This window comes from Urtica dioica, chromosome 7 (genome assembly GCF_054948205.1).
Source record: "Urtica dioica subsp. dioica isolate 48M chromosome 7, U.dioica_male_clone48M_v1_H2, whole genome shotgun sequence".
NCBI classification, from domain to species: Eukaryota; Viridiplantae; Streptophyta; class Magnoliopsida; order Rosales; family Urticaceae; genus Urtica; species Urtica dioica.
The window spans coordinates 20266501-20285744 of record NC_142762.1 but is presented as its reverse complement, the minus strand read 5'-3'; the positions used below and the strand labels follow the sequence as shown (position 1 = coordinate 20285744).

The 19244-nt window shown below is 39.5% G+C and overlaps 2 protein-coding genes and 1 pseudogene across 2 annotated transcripts; all 3 read left to right on the top strand.

The window, feature by feature from the left end:
- Positions 1-4794: 4794 nt before the first annotated feature.
- Positions 4795-5820, top strand: LOC149390354 (uncharacterized). Its single transcript, XM_089619754.1, has one exon. The coding sequence runs from the start codon at positions 4795-4797 to the stop codon at positions 5818-5820; it is 1026 nt and encodes a 341-aa protein (XP_089475880.1).
- Positions 5821-5826: 6 nt separating this feature from the next.
- Positions 5827-8593, top strand: LOC149390353 (uncharacterized). Its single transcript, XM_089619753.1, has 4 exons — positions 5827-6049; positions 6200-6714; positions 6877-8388; positions 8501-8593. The coding sequence occupies exons 1-4, from the start codon at positions 5827-5829 to the stop codon at positions 8591-8593; spliced, it is 2343 nt and encodes a 780-aa protein (XP_089475879.1).
- Positions 8594-15781: 7188 nt separating this feature from the next.
- On the top strand, positions 15782-18438 carry LOC149390352 (uncharacterized; annotated as a pseudogene).
- Positions 18439-19244: the final 806 nt, after the last annotated feature.

Genomic DNA, 19244 nt, shown 5'->3' with positions numbered 1-19244 from the left:
CAGTTGCTTTTATTGACAACAATAGGTACAATTTCCAAACAACCAAATTAATATTATTCATGACTTTATTATTCTTATATTCTATACTTAATATACATAATACACACCAAGAAGGCAGAGCAAGCCCTTCTTTCTTATTCCTATCTATTTTTCCCACATCAGAGCCACACTCGAAAATCCGGCCCGAAAGTTGCCGAATGTCACCAATCGCCGCCGAAAAATGTGAAAATTCACCTTACCATGTGAAAATTGGGTTGTCATCTCAATTGGTCCGCGAGTCGCCCAAAGCTCACTGTTTCTCTCGATATTCTGTGAATTTCGACGAATAATAATTGTTTTTACTTTTTATACAGCTCGAAAACAATTGGTCACTTTCAGTGAAAACGACCGATCATTTTAATGTGTACAAAATTTGTGAAAATATAATACATTCTTTTTTTTTCTTTGGTTTACTGCGTATAATACAACAAATTCTCCTTAACATATATATATATATATATATATATATATATATATATATATCATATAGAGTATATACTGAACGTATGTACATATATCTATAACATAGATAATAAAGAGGAACTTCTCCTCCCTCTTTCATTCTGGGGCCACCACGTGGCGTCGTCAGGCGGCGACACGTGGCGGCCTTTTTTTTTTTTTTTGCCTTTGCCTTTGCCTTTCCCGGGTTTTTTTTTTCGCTTTTACCTTTTTTTTTTCTTTGCCTTTGCCTTTTCCGGGTTTTTTTTTTTTTTTTTTTTTTTTGCCTTTGCCTTTGCCTTTTTGGGGGTTTTTTTTTTCTTTGCCTTTCGGTAGGGTTTTTTTTTATTCAATCTATTTTGTAAAAAAAAAATTATATATATTGTTTTTCTTCTCCCTCTCTCATCAATATATTTTGTATAATTTTTTATTTATTTTATAATCATAATTACTGATGCTATATTATACTATATCAATAACATACATGATTTTGAGTGTATATTAGTTTTATATTTTATTTATTAGATTATCTTTCTTTTTCTCTTTGATATTTATTTCCCTTCACCTTATATGTGTCTCCATATTTCATTGTTCGTTTTTTTTTTAAAGTTTTTTTCCAATCTATTTTGCAAAAAAAAAATTTATATATTTTGTTTTTTTTAAGTTTTTTTCCAATCTATTTTATAAAAAACTACTTTTTTTCAAAAAATCAAAAAATGACAAAGTGTATATTGTTTTTTTTCCTCCCTCTCTCATCAATATATTTTTTTATAATTTTTTTCATGTATTTTATAATCATAATTACTGATACTATATTATATTATGGCCCCGTTTGACATATCTTTGATTTTTAAAAAATTGCTTTTATAAAAAACTGATTTTTTTAAAAAAAATGACAAAGTGTTTGGTAAACTGTTTATAAAACAGTTGTTGCTGGTAACAAAAACTGATTTAGCGTTTGGTAAAATAAATATATTATAGTAAAAAGACTAAAATAGACATGTTCTTAATAATTAAATAATAATTATTGATATGCTTATTTATATACATATATATATATATAATATTTTGTACGATAATATTACAGTAATTTATATAGCAAACTTAAAACCACTTTTTCTAAAAACTAAGAATCCTAGCTTTTCCATCATGTACAAAATCTAAAAGCGTTTTTGAAATTTTTTGTAAAATCAGTTTTGCCAATCACCGGATAAACAGTTTACTTTTTTCTAAAAACAAAGACAAAGCTTTTTAATCCCAACCAAGCGTAGCCTATATGAATAACATACATTATTTTGAGTGTATGTTAGTTTTATATTTTCTTTATTAAATTCTCTTTCTTTTTCTCTTTGATATTTATTTTCATTCATCTTATATGTGTCTCCATATTTCATTGGAAAGCGAACGCAAGTCTTATTTACCCATGAAAGTCTAATCAATGTACAAAATAAATTTTTTATATTTTATGATTCGTTCTTGATTTTTAAGGGTTTTTTCTTAATTGCCGGTTTCTTTGGTGCAAATTGTTTACAAATCTTGATAACACAAATTAACTTCTACAAATTTTACTTGTTATTATCATTTATAATATGCTAAAATCATTCGCGCGTAGCGCGATGCTATAAAACTAGTATAATTATATAAGTAAGATGTTAACACCATTCAAGTATATTTAAAGATATATGTATATGTTATATACATATATATTTAAATTATAAATGTTATATGTATCACTAATTAATAATATGTAAATAAAATAAAAATAATATTTTAGTTTATATAAAAAAAATTGATGGCATTTGAATACATTATTTATAGTGTGTATGTTTAATTTATGTGTTATTTAAAATAAGTAACAGTTTTACTTTTGGATTTGGATATATATATATATATATATATATATATATATATATATATGTGTGTGTATATATATATTGAATATATTTAATTATATTTTGTTATAAATTTTTTGTCGATATATAAATTGACAATCGATAATCGGAACTATCGGTAATCAATATTAAAAATATTATAGGATATCTATCGATATATCACTCGGTAGTCGATATATCAGTAAAATCAAAACTTCGGTATCGATACTGGTATCGATATTTTAACCCTTGGTCCAAACAATATATTTGATAAATTAAATATGTAAGGGTTATTATTATAATTTTTTATATAAAAATTATTATAAGTCGATGGAGACAATTTTCCAAAATAATAAAGCCCATTTTAGTGGCCTATTTATTAACCAAATCACCAGAACTCTGCCTCTCCAAATGTACTGTGGGAGTGGATATCGTCCATATCCACCAGGCAAGATGGGCTTCGTAGGCCTATTGCCAGTTCGGCCCAAAAGGATTGGAGATAATTGCTAGTTTGCCCTAATAATCCTAGACGCAGGTGAGATCGGCCCAAGACAATAGAGAGGAATTCTTCGCTAAACTCCGAATCCCAATTCGACCCGGGCCCATAGACGTTCCTAGACGGTCCCGCCAAGTGAGTTGAATAATTAGTCTCCTCTGAGAAACGGTCAAATCGTCTAAAGACAAGGACAAATGCAAGGATTGGAGGATGGAAGACCGGTTCTACTCGTACGCGTGTAACAATCTGAAGGAGAAAGAGGATAGACGAGCTAGATATAAAAGCCCACTCATTCTTCATTTAACTGGGACAGAATATCTGAAAAAGAAAAGCCATATGCTTGTATTTTGATTCATCATTAATATTTAGATTACCTGTTCGTTCTTATTTATTTTAATTGGTTTATATTCGATCATCAATAAAGAAATTTTCTTTCACTTATTTCTTCTATAAATTTATATTATTCATAAATTCCTTTCGGATCACAGTTTAATCTTCATAATCGGATTATGATACCCTTCCCTCATAAAAATAAATATACGAAGCAAATTTAAATAAACTTGGTATAGATTATTGGGACGAGAAATCGGCTCAACAATTTGGTGTCGTCTGTGGGAAGCGCTATCAGAAACCTAACGCCGAAGAACACAGATCAGATCTGAAAGGATGTCTTCTAATAGTGAGCACGAAATCCCAGTCTTTGGAGCCGATCCAGAGACACGGGCTCTTCTACTGAAACTCGTCGAAACCACCGCCGAATTCCAGAGATCAACCCGATCCCAGCTCGATAGCCTGACAGCTGCGCAATCTTCGCTTCAAGAGCAGCTCGACGCTGAGTGAGCTATTCTGCTGAGTTGGACCGGTCCGCCCGCAGAAAGCGGACGAAGGTTTGTCCCACCCGGAAGGCGTCTGAGCTTCTTCGGGATCCAGGTATCGCCCAACACGGCCGGTCCTAGAAATACGGCTAGAATTGGTCAGTTCGATGGACAGGCCAAAGCCAGCATTTGGCAAGCTCGACCGACCCAAGGCGGCCTGCCGCCCCCACCTCCAGGAGGCCCCCCTCTTGGATATGTCCCTCAAATCATCAACCTCCCTCGCGAAGAAGGGATTCAAGAGGAACCGAACTATTTCGAGCTGGTAATTCGGCCGGAAGAAGACAACCCCCAGAGAGGACAAGTCCGAGCTGGGGGAGAACGGTTCGCCGTAGAAATCTCAAGGGATGATCACCCCGCGTTCAATGCCTTCCGCCAAATGGTGGAGGAGAAGTTACGGGCCGTAGATTCCCGAATGCACTATGCCACGAGCTCGGCCCCCGAGATCGATCGGCTGGTGGTAGACACCGGGCGAACCCCTTTTGCTCCATGTATAACCCAAGTCAGAGTCGGGGATACCGGAAAGATCAGGCTCCCTAAATACTCTGGTACCTCTAACCCGAAAACATATGTGACGGCCTTTCGCATTGCGATGGGCCGAGCATATCTAAGAGACAACGAGTGAGAAGCTAGATACTGTCAGTTGTTCGCCGAGAACCTGTCAAGGAACGCCTTAGATTGGTTTTCACGTCTCAAAGAAGGGTCGATAAGTTCTTTTCAACAGCTTTCGGCCGCTTTCATAAAACATTACTCGATGTTAGTGGAAGATGAAGCGACCATGGTAGACCTATGGAACATCCAACAGGCCCGAGACGAAACCCTGAAAAACTTCATGACCAAGTTTAAAACTGTCATGTCAAAAATCCCTTCCGTAGAGGAAGAATCAGCTTTGAACGCTCTAAAAAATGGACTCTGGCACGAGTGCAGATTCCGAGAGGAAATGACCGTAAACAGGCCACCCACCATCGAGGATTCGATTCATCGCGCCTCAAACTACGCAAAGGCCAAGGAAGAAAGGGCCCTCCTATAAAAAAAACACAATCCAAGGAAGGTCCCTTCTATGACACCCGTCCCAGCCATGGCCAAGGCACCTGGCATGAAACCCTACCGAAACAATGAATGGAGGAAGCTTCCAAGCACTCCAGAACATGCCTTTAACGTAAACGACGAGAGAGCCTCCGAAGGAGGCACCCCGAAATGGCCTCGTGATAAGAAAAAATACTGCGACTTCCACAATAACTACGGACGTGACACTCTAGATTGCGTCGTCGCTCGGAAGGTATTTATCGAAAAATATAAAAAAGGAGAACTAAGAAATGTCGATCTGGGACCACCATCCCAGAAAAAGGAATTCAATAATACCAGAGCCCGAGGAAATCCCTCCCCAAAAAGGGGAAGGGCAAGGGAGGAGGATAGCAACGTGCCCCAAGCAAAACCCCGAATCGACTATATCATGGGAGGTTCGAAGTTTTGCAGAGATAGCGTGAATTCAATTAAGGCACACCAGCGTCGACTTAAAGGAGCACCAAGAACACCTGGACCTCAAAAGGTAGAAGACACCACGATCTCATTCAACGAGGATGACACCAAAAGGTTATGCGGGCCCCACGACGACGCTTTGATCATCGAACTCGATGTGGATAACTGCGTAGTAGCCAGGATCTTGGTTGATGGAGGAAGCTCTGTAGATGTTATATTCAAGACCACCTTGGATAGGATGAACATCGAAGAGGCCGAAATTGAACACAAACCCAACCAGCTATCCGGGTTCAATGGTGAGGTAACACCTTCTCTAGGAATCATTGAACTTCTCGTGCGGGCCGAAGACGTAAACCGGATGGTCGAATTTACAGTACTCGACTGCCCATCGCCGTTCAACGCCATCCTCGGGAGACCTTGGATACATGGGATGAGGGGGGTACCATCAACCTACCACCTATGGGTACGTTTTCCGATTCCCAACGGGATACAAGAAATCAGAGGGAGCCAAGAGGCATCCCGAATTTGCTATATGAATAATCACAAAAGGATCGCCGAGAAGCACAAGCCAAAAGAGAGCGATTCGGAAGGTCCATCCGGCGAAGAAACCGATGAGGGTCGATAGCAATTAATGACCATCGGAAATGAGATCACTGATCCACCTCTAATGGAAAATTCAGAGGGGAGAGACGATCCTAGTGTAGAGTCGATAGTACAAATTCAGATCGACGGGACTGACCCCGAGAGATGCGTGGGCATCGGGGCCAAGTTGAAAGGAAGTATACGCCAAGAACTAATAGCATTCTTGAAGAAAAACAAGAAGACGTTTGCATGGACGACAGAGGACATGCCAGGTATAGACCTCGAAATCGCCGCACATCAACTTAACGTCGACCCTACTTACAAGCCCGTAAAACAAAAACGTATGAAACTCGGCCCCGAGAGGGCTAAGGTGGTCAACGAAGAGGTGGAATGACTCCTAAAATCTGGTTTAATACGTGAAGTGAAATACCCCGATTGGCTCGCTAATACCGTTGTCGTTAAGAAAAAGAACGGTAAATGGCGCGTATGCATCGACTACACCGATCTAAATAAAGCTTGTCCTATAGACAACTTTCCGCTACCACACATCGAATGCTTGGTGGAAGCCACAGTTGGCCATAAAATCTTGTCATTTATGGACGCATTCTCAGGATACAACCAAATCCTCATGCATCCAAATGACCAAGAGAAGACTGCTTTCACAACTGACAAAGGCATCTATTGTTATAAGGTGATGCCTTTCGTGCTAAAAAACGCGGGAGCCACATATCAACGATTAGTGAACAAGATGTTCGCCGACAGAATAGGAACGACGATGGAAGTTTACATCGACGACATGTTAGTAAAATCATTACAAGAAACATACCACGTCTCACATTTGGAAGAATATTTCAAAGTCTTGAACAGATACCAAATGAAATTAAACCCATCCAAGTGTACCTTCGGAGTATCATCTGGGAAGTTCCTCGGATACATGGTAACTCAAAGAAGGATTGAGGCAAACCCAGACCAAATACAAGCACTCCGAAGTTTGCCCTCCCCCAGGAACAAAAGATAAATTCAGAGACTAACGGGACGCGTGGCAGCCCTTAGCCGATTCATTTCTCGATCGACTGACAAATGTTTGCCTTTCTATAAGCTCTTGAGAGGAAACAAGAAGTTCGAATGGACCGAAAAGTGCAAAGAAGCATTTAAGCAACTAAAACAATACCTGGCCGAGCCCCCGGTCTTAGCCAAGCCCGAAGTGGGAGAGCCCCTCTACTTGTATGTCGTCGTATCGCATAACGCGGTCAGTGGAGTACTCGTTAAAGAAGAACGAGGAGACCAAAAACAAGTATTCTACATAAGTAGGTCACTCGTTGACGCCGAGACAAGATATCCAGCAATGGAAAAATTAGCTCTGGCCGTCGTCACAGCGGCTCGAAAGCTGCGACCATACTTTCAATCCCACTCGATAGTGGTAATGACCACTCAACCTTTACGCTCGTTTCTCCACAGCCCTAATCAATCAGGGAGATTAACCAAATGGGCCGTCGAGTTAAGTGAATACGATATCGAATACCGCATTAGAACATGCGCAAAATCACAAGTTCTAGCCGATTTCCTTATCGAGCTCCTTGCAAACGAAAGCGAGACCACGGCAAATGCCGGAATTTGGACCCTCAAAGTCGATGGTTCATCCACAAAACAAGGAGCTGGAATTGTGATACACCTGGTATCGCCGGACGGAGAGGTGATTGAACAATCCTTTCGCCTGGATTTCACCGCCTCAAACAACGAAGCCGAATATGAGGCACTAATCGCAGGATTACGCCTAGCAAAGGCCGTGGGAGCAAAATTCATATCCGCTTTCTGCGACTCGCAACTTGTTGCGAATCAAATTAGCGGAGAATTTGAAACAAGAGACGAACGTATGGAGGCATACGTGCAACTAGTGAAGGAGATGACAGACCAATTTGAAAAATTCGAATTAACTCGCATCCCTAGAGGGGAAAACACCACAGCTGACGCCCTCGCCGCTTTAGCTTCAACGTCAGACCCTACAGTAAGCCGAATCATACCAGTCGAGGCCATAAAACAATCTTCTTTCACTACCAAAAGCACAAGCATAATGGTAATAATAGAAGAGGGGGACTGGAGAAGGGATCTAATCAGATATATCTCCGAAGGCCACACCCCGACAGATAAGCAATTACGCCGAAAGCTAATTAGCCAAAGCGTAAGATTCTCCATAATCGACGGAGCGCTCTTCAAAAGAAGTTTCTCCGGAGTTTACTTACGATGCATAGGAAAAGAGGAGTCCAAACGCATCGTCTCCGTAATACACGAAGGAGAATATGGGAACCACGCGGCCAGACGGGCCCTAGCTGTTAAAATAAAAAATCAAGGGTACTTTTGGCCAACCATGGTCGCCGACTGTGAGCAATACTCACGGAAATGTGACCAATGCCAAAAGCACACCCCAAATATCAAGCAACCAGCTGAGGAACTATCCTCGATATCCGCTCCGTATCCATTTTTGAAATGGTCCATGGATATCGTTGGTCCCCTAGCCAATGCACCAGGAGGACTGAAATTCCTCCTTATCACAACATATTACTTTTCGAAGTGGGTTGAAGCCGAAGCATTCGTATCAGTGAGGGATATGGACGTAAAAAAATTTATTTGAAAAAATATAATCTGTCAACATGGAACGCCACAAGAGATAATCACAGACAACGGATCACAATTCATATCAAAGGAGTTCTGACGCTTCTGTGCAGCAGAAGGAATCACCTTACGATTCTCAACACCCCGATACCCACAAGGGAACGGGCACGCTGAAGTTACCAACAAAACAATTGTTAGTAACTTGAAAACAAACTTTTAGCCAAAAAAGGACGATGGGACGACGAACTCCCTGGAGTGCTGTGGGCCTACCGCTCGAGTCCACGAAGGCCCACCGGGGAAACCCCATATTCTCTGATCTACGGGGTTGAAACAATATTGCCCATCGAGCACAAGATTAGAACAATTCGCACCACATACGTGAATGATCACGAGGAAACTAACAACGAAATGCTGCACGATTCCCTCGACTTAATAGAGGAGAAGAGAAACCAAGCATTGACACGCATGAATTTATACCAACGATCCATCGCCCGATATTACAACAAAGGAGTCAATTTCCGGGAATTTAACACCGGAGATCTTGTGTTGAGAAAAGTATATCAGAACAGGGCCGAGGAAAACGTCGGAAAATTGGGAGCAAACTGGGAAGGACCATACCGAGTCGCAAGAATCCCACGAACAGGTGTTTACAAGCTTGAAACGCTCGATCGTATCCCAGTACTGAGATATTGGAATATCATGAATCTAAAAAAATATTACTGTTAAGAATGCCGCTGTGTACGATAAAACAGCTTAAGTCTGACTCGGTATGTGATAACAATCGAACTACGTAACGGCTTGATCCCAAACATGGGTACGTAGGCAACCTTAAGACAAGGTTCAGCCCCGCCTCATACAAACAAAAGAAACTTGAAACGAACAAGTTCGATCCAATTTACCAAGCATGGTAGATTCGACTTACACATGCAAAAAAAAATACCGATGTGTACGATAAAACAGCTTAAGTCTGACTCACAAATGAAGAAAGACTTGGAGTTTCGGTTCGAAAAACATATCGTGCATGGGGCGTCGCCTAAGAACATGCCGTATACATAATCCCAATGCGACTAGGGGTTCGACTTATGATGGTCGGTACACATCACACAAATAAGCTATTACGCATAAACGCCGTAGTAAATAAGTGTGTTCGTTCAAACACACAAATTTTAAGACATCGACAAAGAATAACTGTGTACAATCTATCGAGGTTGTTTTCTGAATGAAAACGTGAGCAAGTAAGAAATAAAACATCCATGACATTTAATAAAAAGAAAAGTCGTGAGATATGTTCGAACCAAATATATAAAAAAAAATGACAATAAAAGATTCGACAAAAGAAATAAAAGGTTCGACAATAAAATAAGAAAATAAAAAGTTCAACAAACTTGCCCAAAAGAAATTTGCCCACGCAGGGGCCCGAAAACAAGCTAAAGCAAACTTAAGAGAGGTCGAGGCGAATCTAGGCCCACTTATCCTTAGCGGGCTTGGCTTCCTTCGAGTTCTCCCCAGCCTCGTCAATGGACGCAAGCACGACATTTGAGCTGTCGAGCATCAAGCCGAACTGGTTCGCGACCTCGGCAATCTCGGGCACTGGCGCGTCAGGAGGCGAGCGGTCCTTTTACGGAGTAAACTCGAGGTCCTCGGCCTCGGCAAGAGAGGGCAAAGGCACTCCATCGAGCTCGGCCTAAAGCTTCACCAGTTCGTCCAGGCTTCCTGCAGCTCAGCTGGGGCGTCGGTGATCTCCTGGTTGACGAACTCCTGGAAGATTGACGATGCCGCCTTAGCCTGGTCGAGGTTACGCATGATGGTCGTCCTCTTCCTCCCGGCTGTGACGAACTGGTGATAAGCCATCAAAGCCCCCTTTTACTTCGCCCCGTGGCCTTTCTGCCCGAACGAATGCCGTCATCCTTGGCAGACCGATAAGCTCGGTACAAAGATCGGTTCCCCGCCTTCTCCTTAGCCAGTTCGGCCTTCACCCGTTCTAGCTCGGATCCAAGGTTACGACGGGAAGCCTCAGCGAAGTCGAGCTCCTTCTTCAACTCGACCCATGTCATCTCAGAATCTTGGAGGCGATCCTTGAGATCCTTTTAACGACGGGCGTACTCCCCTGCACGGCGATAAGGAGGTCCATCTAGCCGAAAGAACCCTGGCATTTGGCCAGCTCGTCCTCGGAGGCCTTCAGCTTTGTCCGCAACTCCTGGTTCGAAAGGGATAGACGGTCGTACATCACCTCGTACCCCAGGAAGCCTTTGTTCAGTTCGGCCATGAACTGCAAAAACATGAGTTAGCCTTGAGAAATGATATGAAAGGCAACATATATAGAGTTAAGACTTACCCGAGAACCCGCCGCACTGACGGAACGATAATAGCTCGCCCCATGCATCCTTGAGACCATATAAAGTCGGTACTCGGGAAATTTGAATTGACGCATGAGGCACGCCGCTGTCGCCGGATTGTCGCAGACCGGCTTGTTGAGGTTCTAGTTGAACACCAACTTATAGGAACCCGACGGGGACCCATGCGATTGGCTGGACTGCGGGGTCGGCTGGCGGGATTGCTGGCCGGATCCCTTCACAGCCTTCCTACGATCGTAAGTTCGACCTTTCTTTGGGTCGCTCTGCTATTGGGGGACGCCCTCCACCCATTTCCTCTTGACCTGAGAGGACGGATCCGCCGTGGACTTAGCCGCAGTGATCGAAGCCTTTGCGACCTCGGTGCCAAAAGCCTTGACGACCCCGGTATAGGGGGTCTTGGCGGTCTCGGGCTCGACGTCGAGCTCGACAAGCAGCGTGGCCAGAGGAATCACGACCGAGAGCTCCTGGAAGCCGGGGGTAGAGGTCGGCGCCACCGGGGCAGAAGAGTTGGCCTTCTCGGCCGATCCGGACGTGGCCCTGGACTCACTGGCCGCTCTAAGGGCCTTCTTCTTAGCTCGCCAGTCGACATTTTCGTTGTTCATCTCGGACGAAGATGAAAGATCGTCTGAAGAGTCGTCTGTAGGGAAACAATTGATAAATATTTATATATATATATATATATATATATAATAAAAATAAAATAAAATACGAAGTCATAAATAAAGACCGACCTGAAGAAGCAACAGGCCAAAGACCGGCTGCTATGAATCGAGCCTCGGAGAAGGATTTCCAAGAGACCTCGCCGGCGCGCAGCTTTTGGACTTTAAGATCGAACGAGTCCGACGCGTAAAGAACGATCTTCTCTGCAAAACAAATGGCAGGGCGTCAGTTCGCATTAGGCAGACACTAGCCAGTTCGCAGATCGGCAGTAAAACCCTCCCCTAATTACCACAGTCCGTCTTCCACTGGACAGACATACAATTCTTCACCACCTCGACTGTCTTGTCACTGATCTCGAAATAGAAGTATTTCGAGCCCCAGTTCTTGTCCTTGCCAGGGAGGTCGGTAACGATCCCTTGACGAGGTGGGTTCGCCAAGTAGAAGCACATCGGATGGTGCTTCGAGTTGTGCTTCGCGACCAGCAGGCGGCCGAGATCATTAACGTCTAAAGAGATTCCAACCTCTTTAGACAATAGCAGTAGCGCCATCACTTGACGCACAAAGTTCGGACACATGTGGGCAAACTGTAGGCCCAGACTATCACAAAACTCGATGAGGAGTCGGGGGATAGGAAAACGCAGTCCGCACTCTTCGATAAATACCTGGTATGTACAAACATATCCAGGGATAATTCGATCGGCGGACTGGCCTCCCACTTTCACCCTCAGCCCATCGGGGAAGTTGTATCGCTCCCCCATGTCGGCGAGGTCGCGCTTCATCAATGTCGAAGGCGACGACAACTCATTGTTGGGATCATCGCTCTTCTTGTCAGATGCTGACATTTTTTTTTCGAAAAAATTGTGGTTTCGAGAAAAACAGCGAGAAACAAGAACCCAAGATGAGAGTCGACTAAGCCTAGAAAACTCGAAACCCACTAATTCAACAGAGGGAAGAAAAAGAATTCAAAATCTTTACGGCAAAGATTGCGGAGACCAAGAAATTCGAGAAAATAGAGAGAGCAAGAAGAAGAAGAGAGGAAAGTTACGATTTTTACCTCTGGGCAGCGAATGGGTTGTTATTAATGAAAAGAATCGAAAGGTCAGGGCTCTATTTAAGCGTCAAATCGACGGTTGAGACTCCCAAAAAGATCGCTATGATTATGGAAATCTTTAAATTACCGAAGCACGGGCGTGGCGACACATGTCATTAGCGTTAGCCCAGAAGTAACCTAAAGGTAGAAATACCCGAATTTTTCGTCAAATTTCAACCAGATTATGAGAAATCTCGGTTCGATTAAAAGTATATTCCATATTATATTATCTTATAATATAGAAGATACTGGGGGACTGATTGTGGGAGTGGATATCGTCCCTATCCATCAGGCAAGATGGCTTAGTAGGCCTATTGCCAGTTCGGCGCAAAAGGATTGGGGATAATCGCTAGTTCGGCCCAAAGGCCAGTTCGCCCTAATAATCCTAGACGCAGGTGAGATCGGCCCAAGACAATAGAGAGGAATTCTTTACTGAAGACCGAATCCCAATTCGATCCGGACCCATACACGACGGTCCCGCCAAGTGATTTGAATAATTAGTCTCCTCTGAGAAACGGTCAAATCGCCTAAAGACAAGGACAAATGCGAGGATTTGAGGATGGAAGACCGGTTCTGCTCGTACGCATGTAACAATCTGAAGGAGAAAGAGGATAGACGAGCTGGCTATAAAAGCCCACTCATTCTTCATTTAACGGGGACGGAATATCTGAAAAAGAAAAGCCATACGCTTGTATTTTGATTCATCATTAATATTTAGATTACCTGTTCGTTCTTACTTATTTTATTTGGTTTATATTCGATCATCAATAAAGAAATTTTCTTTCACTTATTTAGTTTCGGTTATACTCGAATCCAATATATTTTTAACAAAAATTATTTTTCTATAAATATTTTAATTTTGATTTTATATATTAAATATAATTGCTTAGGTGTATTTGATCCATCAAATACGGAATCAAAACTTACACCTCAATTATGACTAAACTTATTTTCTTCTCTCGTGTCACAACGGCATAATCCAAATCCAATTGAAGGAAAATGAATCAATGATACACAAACTTAAATCATTTTAATTAACATTAAAAATAATTTTAAAATGTTATGTATCTTATAATCTCGCATGACCGAAACTACATTGCCACATAAGATATACGACCAAGGTAGAATCCTTGTGGTTATTTTTAACAACTTATCGCAATCCGACACGTGATTACTCACTGATAATGAGTTCTAAACTAATAAAAAAAAAATGATGTGTGTAAATTCAAAGAATTAAACTTGCGTTAAAGCACGACCATAATATAAAGTACAATACACGATATTGACTTCATTTATCATTTATATGTTTACGTGGACAATGTTTTAGTAAAAACAAATGCTTAATGACTAAGTGACTTTTCTAGTTCAATTTCAATTTATCATGTAGGATATTAATTTCATTTATCATCAATTTAGCTAATTCAGCATATCATAACTTTTTGGTTAGATGCACAGATTTTATGGACTCATATGAATAGAGCTTAAAGATAGAAGCAATGGACTCATAAGTTCATAAACTTTTTCTAATTTTTATTATTAATATCAATTGACCATGCTAAAAAAAATATTAAAAATCTCTCAATTTATATGTTTTATATTTTCAACTATATGCATCAATATTTTTAATACATTGAAAATATCATTCAATGTTTACCCTTCATAAATATAATCAATTATATGAGAATTACTAGTTACCAATTTATCATTTCACTTACTATTTTCTATCAACTCCATTGTTATTTGTGAATAAGCTCAATAATACTTAGTGTGAAGTAGCTAACATGTCACAAATTCAATGAGATCACCTAATGAATATTTGGCCTACTTAGTTTATTCACACGCAAATAACAAGGCAAGAAGTTACATTCATATTTTATCAATCTTGTTAAGGAATTTCCTATCTATGAAAACTCGATTCCCGAGATGACTAAGTTTTCACCAATCTCATAGAAAGTAGTTTACTAAAATAAACCTTGATCAATAATAGCATATTAAATGAAGATGAATAGCAAGTTATGTCTCATTTAAGTTTTATAGTTTAGATAAGTGTATTCATACATCACGACTTTAAGACTATGATGTAAGATTATTTCTTAATGAAATAATATTTTCTTATATGGAAATAATCTCCACTTATTATGGTCCATATAAACTCATTAATTCTGATCAAATCGCGCTCATATTAATGCCGGAAATCAAATCGCAATCCCTTAATTAAAGGATTGCAATATTCTCCATTGATGGTTTGGAGCCTATAAATATGACGGTTTGGGGTCCCTAAACTCACTCACACATTCAGAATACCAACGCCATCTAAAAGTGAGAGCGAGAGTTTAGAAGATCCTCAAAACAACTCGCCAGAATCGGAGTCCCGAGCTCGCCGGAAAAACACAACAATGGCCGGAGGTAAACCGATCTTTTTCGTTTCCGCTTTAACGTGTTCATGTTACTAGAACACCTTTAGTATGTGTAAAAAAAATTTACATTTGGTATCAGAGCCTCCATAACCTTTGTCTTGTTGTTAATGGTTGTGTTGTTTTTTCCATCCTTGGGGTTTTCATGTTCCACGTTGTTTTGAAAAACTAATACGTCCAATCCTTTTAAAATTGTTTTTCTATCAATTCTGGGCTTTAAAATCTTGAAAACCATGGACAAATGATAGAGAAACCGTCGGGTTTTTTAAACGGGTTCGTGGGTCAAAATATGGTTTGATGGGTGAAGAAGATGACAGCAAACGACATGTCGTTTCTGTTTTATATTTTTTTTTTGTCGTTTTTCATGCATGCTATCGTTTATTTGCTGCTGTATTGCTGGGCCGATAAAATCTTTAATGGGCCTGATATTAATTTTCCTTTTGGGCTTTTGTGTTTTTGCTTTTTAAACCCATTAAGTGTGTATATATGGAATCGTACACATATTTGAATCTGTTGCTTTTGGTCTGTTTGTATCAACTATGGTATGCATATTACGTGGATATTATTAGGGTTATTAAGTTATATAGCCACACGGATATAGTGGATTGAGATATAGCCCACCTTTGGTTAATTTCTTGTAAATAGCCAAGTAAACTTATTAACAGATTAATAAAAGCCTTATTTAACACAACCAAACATATATTTTAGGTAGTTAGTAGGCTGCCACGTATGCAAGTTGGCTATTTACAAATTATTTACCAAAGGTTGGCTAATTTACAATTTCTATAGTTTAAGTGGCTTACGTAGCCAATTTTTTGATATTATTATGTGCGCTTTATGCACATTCTGAACAAAATATGTTAAGTTGATAATACTATGGATAATACTATGGTAAGTTGTTAAGATCTTTATTAAGAATATGTTTTCTTGTCATATTATATTATATAGAAAACAAAATAAATTGATGCGTGTTATTAATTTTATTTGCATTATTTAGAATCTGTATGCAAATATTTAGTTTCAATTATATTGTGTTAATATGTCATTTATTTAGAAGTTATATGATGTATAATTTTATTATTGTTTGGGACATGCATATAACATTTAGCAATGACTAGCACATTATTATTTATTTAGTCTTTATTTTATTGTTTGTGATTTATATGGTCTTTATTAATTAAAGAATAGTCACAACATCTTTAATTAATTTAGATTGTATATTTAGAATTAATATCACATAAAAACAATAATTGTGATTAATCATATGCTATATTATGAAATCTACCCACAGGAATTTTATAATATTTGTATGATTAATTAGGATAAAATATCAAATTATATTTCCTAATTAACCCACAGGTATTAGGAAAAGGAACATAGTTTGACAGTTTTATCATAATCGTGTGAATCTAATTGAATTATAACTTTAGCCCACAGGCAAGTTTTATGTCTCTAGATTCATTGAGTAACACATGTTTTGCATTGGTAAATCATGATATAGTTATTTTCTTCAAAACATATTTTAATAAGCATGTTTAATTTCTATAAATTGCAGCTAGTCAAACTGTAGGTTACTCTGATGTTAAATGTGATATTCCTGAACTCAAAGGGGACAATTTTAAGGTCTGGAAAGAGAGAGTTCTCCTTCAACTAGGATGGATGGATATTGACTATGCCATAAGGAAGCCTGAACCTCCCTCAATTACTGAGGAGAGTACCCCAGATCAGGTTGATCTTTATGAAAAGTGGGAGCGATCTAGTCGCCTCTGCGTTATGTTCATAAAGACCAAAGTATCTGCTGGGATTAGGGGTTCAATTGAGCAATATGACAAAGTTCGCCTCTTAATGAAGGCAATAGACGATCAATTTGTCACTTCAGATAAGGCTTTGGCAAGTACTCTTATCATGCAGTTCTCATCCATGAAGCTCACTGGAGTAGGAGGTATGCGTGATTATATCATGCGCATGAGGGATATTGCGGCCCAATTAAAGACGTTGGAAGTTGAAATGTTTGAAACCTTTCTGGTTCACTTCATTCTGTGCACTCTGCCCCAGCAATATGGTCCATTTAAGATTTCTTATAATACACATAAAGATAAATGGTCAATTAATGAACTTATGACCATGTGTGTTCAAGAAGAACATAGGCTGGCTATGGAAGAGGGTGAGAAAGTGAACATGACTTTCTCTAAAAGGAAGAAGAAAGATCATGCCAAAGACAAAGGCAAGATCCCTGTCAAACCGGACATAAGAGTCAAAGTGTTTCTTTTGCAAGAAGAAAGGACACATGAAGAAAGAATGCTCTAAGTTCAAAAATTGGCTTGACAAGAAAGGTATTCAACTTTCGTTTGTATGTTATGAATCAAATCTAACTGATGTTGGTCATAATACTTGGTGGATTGACTCTAGTTCTTCAATCCATGTTTCAAATACCTTGCAGTGTATGCAAAACCTACGGAAGCCAGTGGGAAGTGAGCGCTACATCCTTTCAGGAGGCAGGATGAGCTCGCATGTGGAGGCTGTCGGTTCTTGCGATTTGGTGTTAAGTAGTGGCTTTATTTTGCATTTAGAAAAGACCGTTTATGTTCCTAGTTTTTTAAGGAATTTAATTTCAGTTTCAAGACTTGTGCCTCTTGGTTTTGACTTTAACTTTTCGGATAATGGTTTTACATTATTAAATAAATCCGAAATTGTTGGTTATGGTACACTGTCTGGTGGTCTTTATTCAATTACATTGCAAAATGATGTTGCTAATAACTCTTTAAACGTTACTGTTTGGTTGAAGCGTTGTATTATGAATGAAAATTCTTCTCTATTGTGGCACCGGAGATTGGGACATATCTCCATTTTGAGAATTAAAAGGTTAGTGAATGAGGGAGTACTTAGTGCTCTTGATTTTACTGACTTTGAGACATGTGTGGATTGCATTAAGGGAAAGCAAACCAACAAGTCTAAAAAGGGTGCAAAGAGAAGTGTTGAATTGTTAGAAATCATACATACAGACATTTGTTGTCCTGACATGGATGCAAGTAATCCAAAATACTTTATCACTTTCATAGATGATTTCTCACGATATATGTATCTCTATTTACTTCGTTCTAAGGATGAAGCTTTAGACGCCTTTAAAGTTTTCAAGGCTGAAGTAGTGAAACAATGTGGTAAACAAATTAAGATTGTGAGATCAGATAGAGGTGGTGAGTATTATGGTAGATATACTGAGAATGGACAAGCACCTGGGCTATTTGCGAAGTTTCTTCAAGAACATGGGATTTTTGCCCAGTACACTATTCCTAGTACTCCGGACCAGAATGGTGTTTCAGAAAGAAGAAACCGAACTTTAATGGACATGGTGAGAAGTATGAGGAGTAAAACAAAACTTCCTCAATTCTTGTGAACTGAAACACTAAAAACGGCTGTGTATATATTAAACCGAGTTCCAACCAAGGCTGTTTTAAAAACGCCATTTGAGTTATTCAAAGGTTGAAAACCCAGTTTGCGACATACACGCGTTTGGGGATGCCCGTCTGAAGTGAGAATTTATAATCCACAAGAAAAGAAACTAGACCATAGGACTATAAGTGGGTATTTCATTGGATATGCCGAGAATTCTAAAGGTTATAGATTCTACTGTCCATCTCACAATACTAGGATTGTGGAATCAAGAAACGCAAAATATCTTGAGAATAACTTGATTAGTGGGAGTGACCAATTGCATGACTCAGTGTCTGCAATGGATCACAATGAAGCTCAACCTTCTAATTCAAGTGATAGATTGATTATCGTACACACTCCTCAAGCTCAATCGTGTGTACGACAACCAGCTATTGAAGTTCCACAAGCTAATAATGCTGATCCTTTAGATCAAGTTGCTGATCAAGATCATGTTGAACAACCTATTGAACAACAAGATCATCAAGAGAATGGTGAAGCAATATTAAGAAGATCTACTAGAGTTAGAAGATCAGCAATCCCTAGTGGTTATGAAGTATATCTACAAGATACGGACTGCAACATTGGAGCCGAGAATGATCTTGAAACGTTTTCACAAGCTGTAAGTTCTAAAGAATCTAACTTATGGCACAAAGCTATGATTGATGAGATGAACTCTATGGAAATTAATCAAGTCTGGGATCTCGTCGAGTTGCCTGATGGTTTAAAATCCATTGGATGCAAATAGGTCTTTAAAACAAAGAAAGACTCACAAGGCAACATCGAGAGACATAAGGCAAGACTTGTAGCCAAAGGGTTCACTCAAAGAGAAGGAATCGATTACACGGAGACCTTTTCTCCTGTATCAAAGAAAGATTATCTTCACACGATTATATCATTAGTAGCTCAC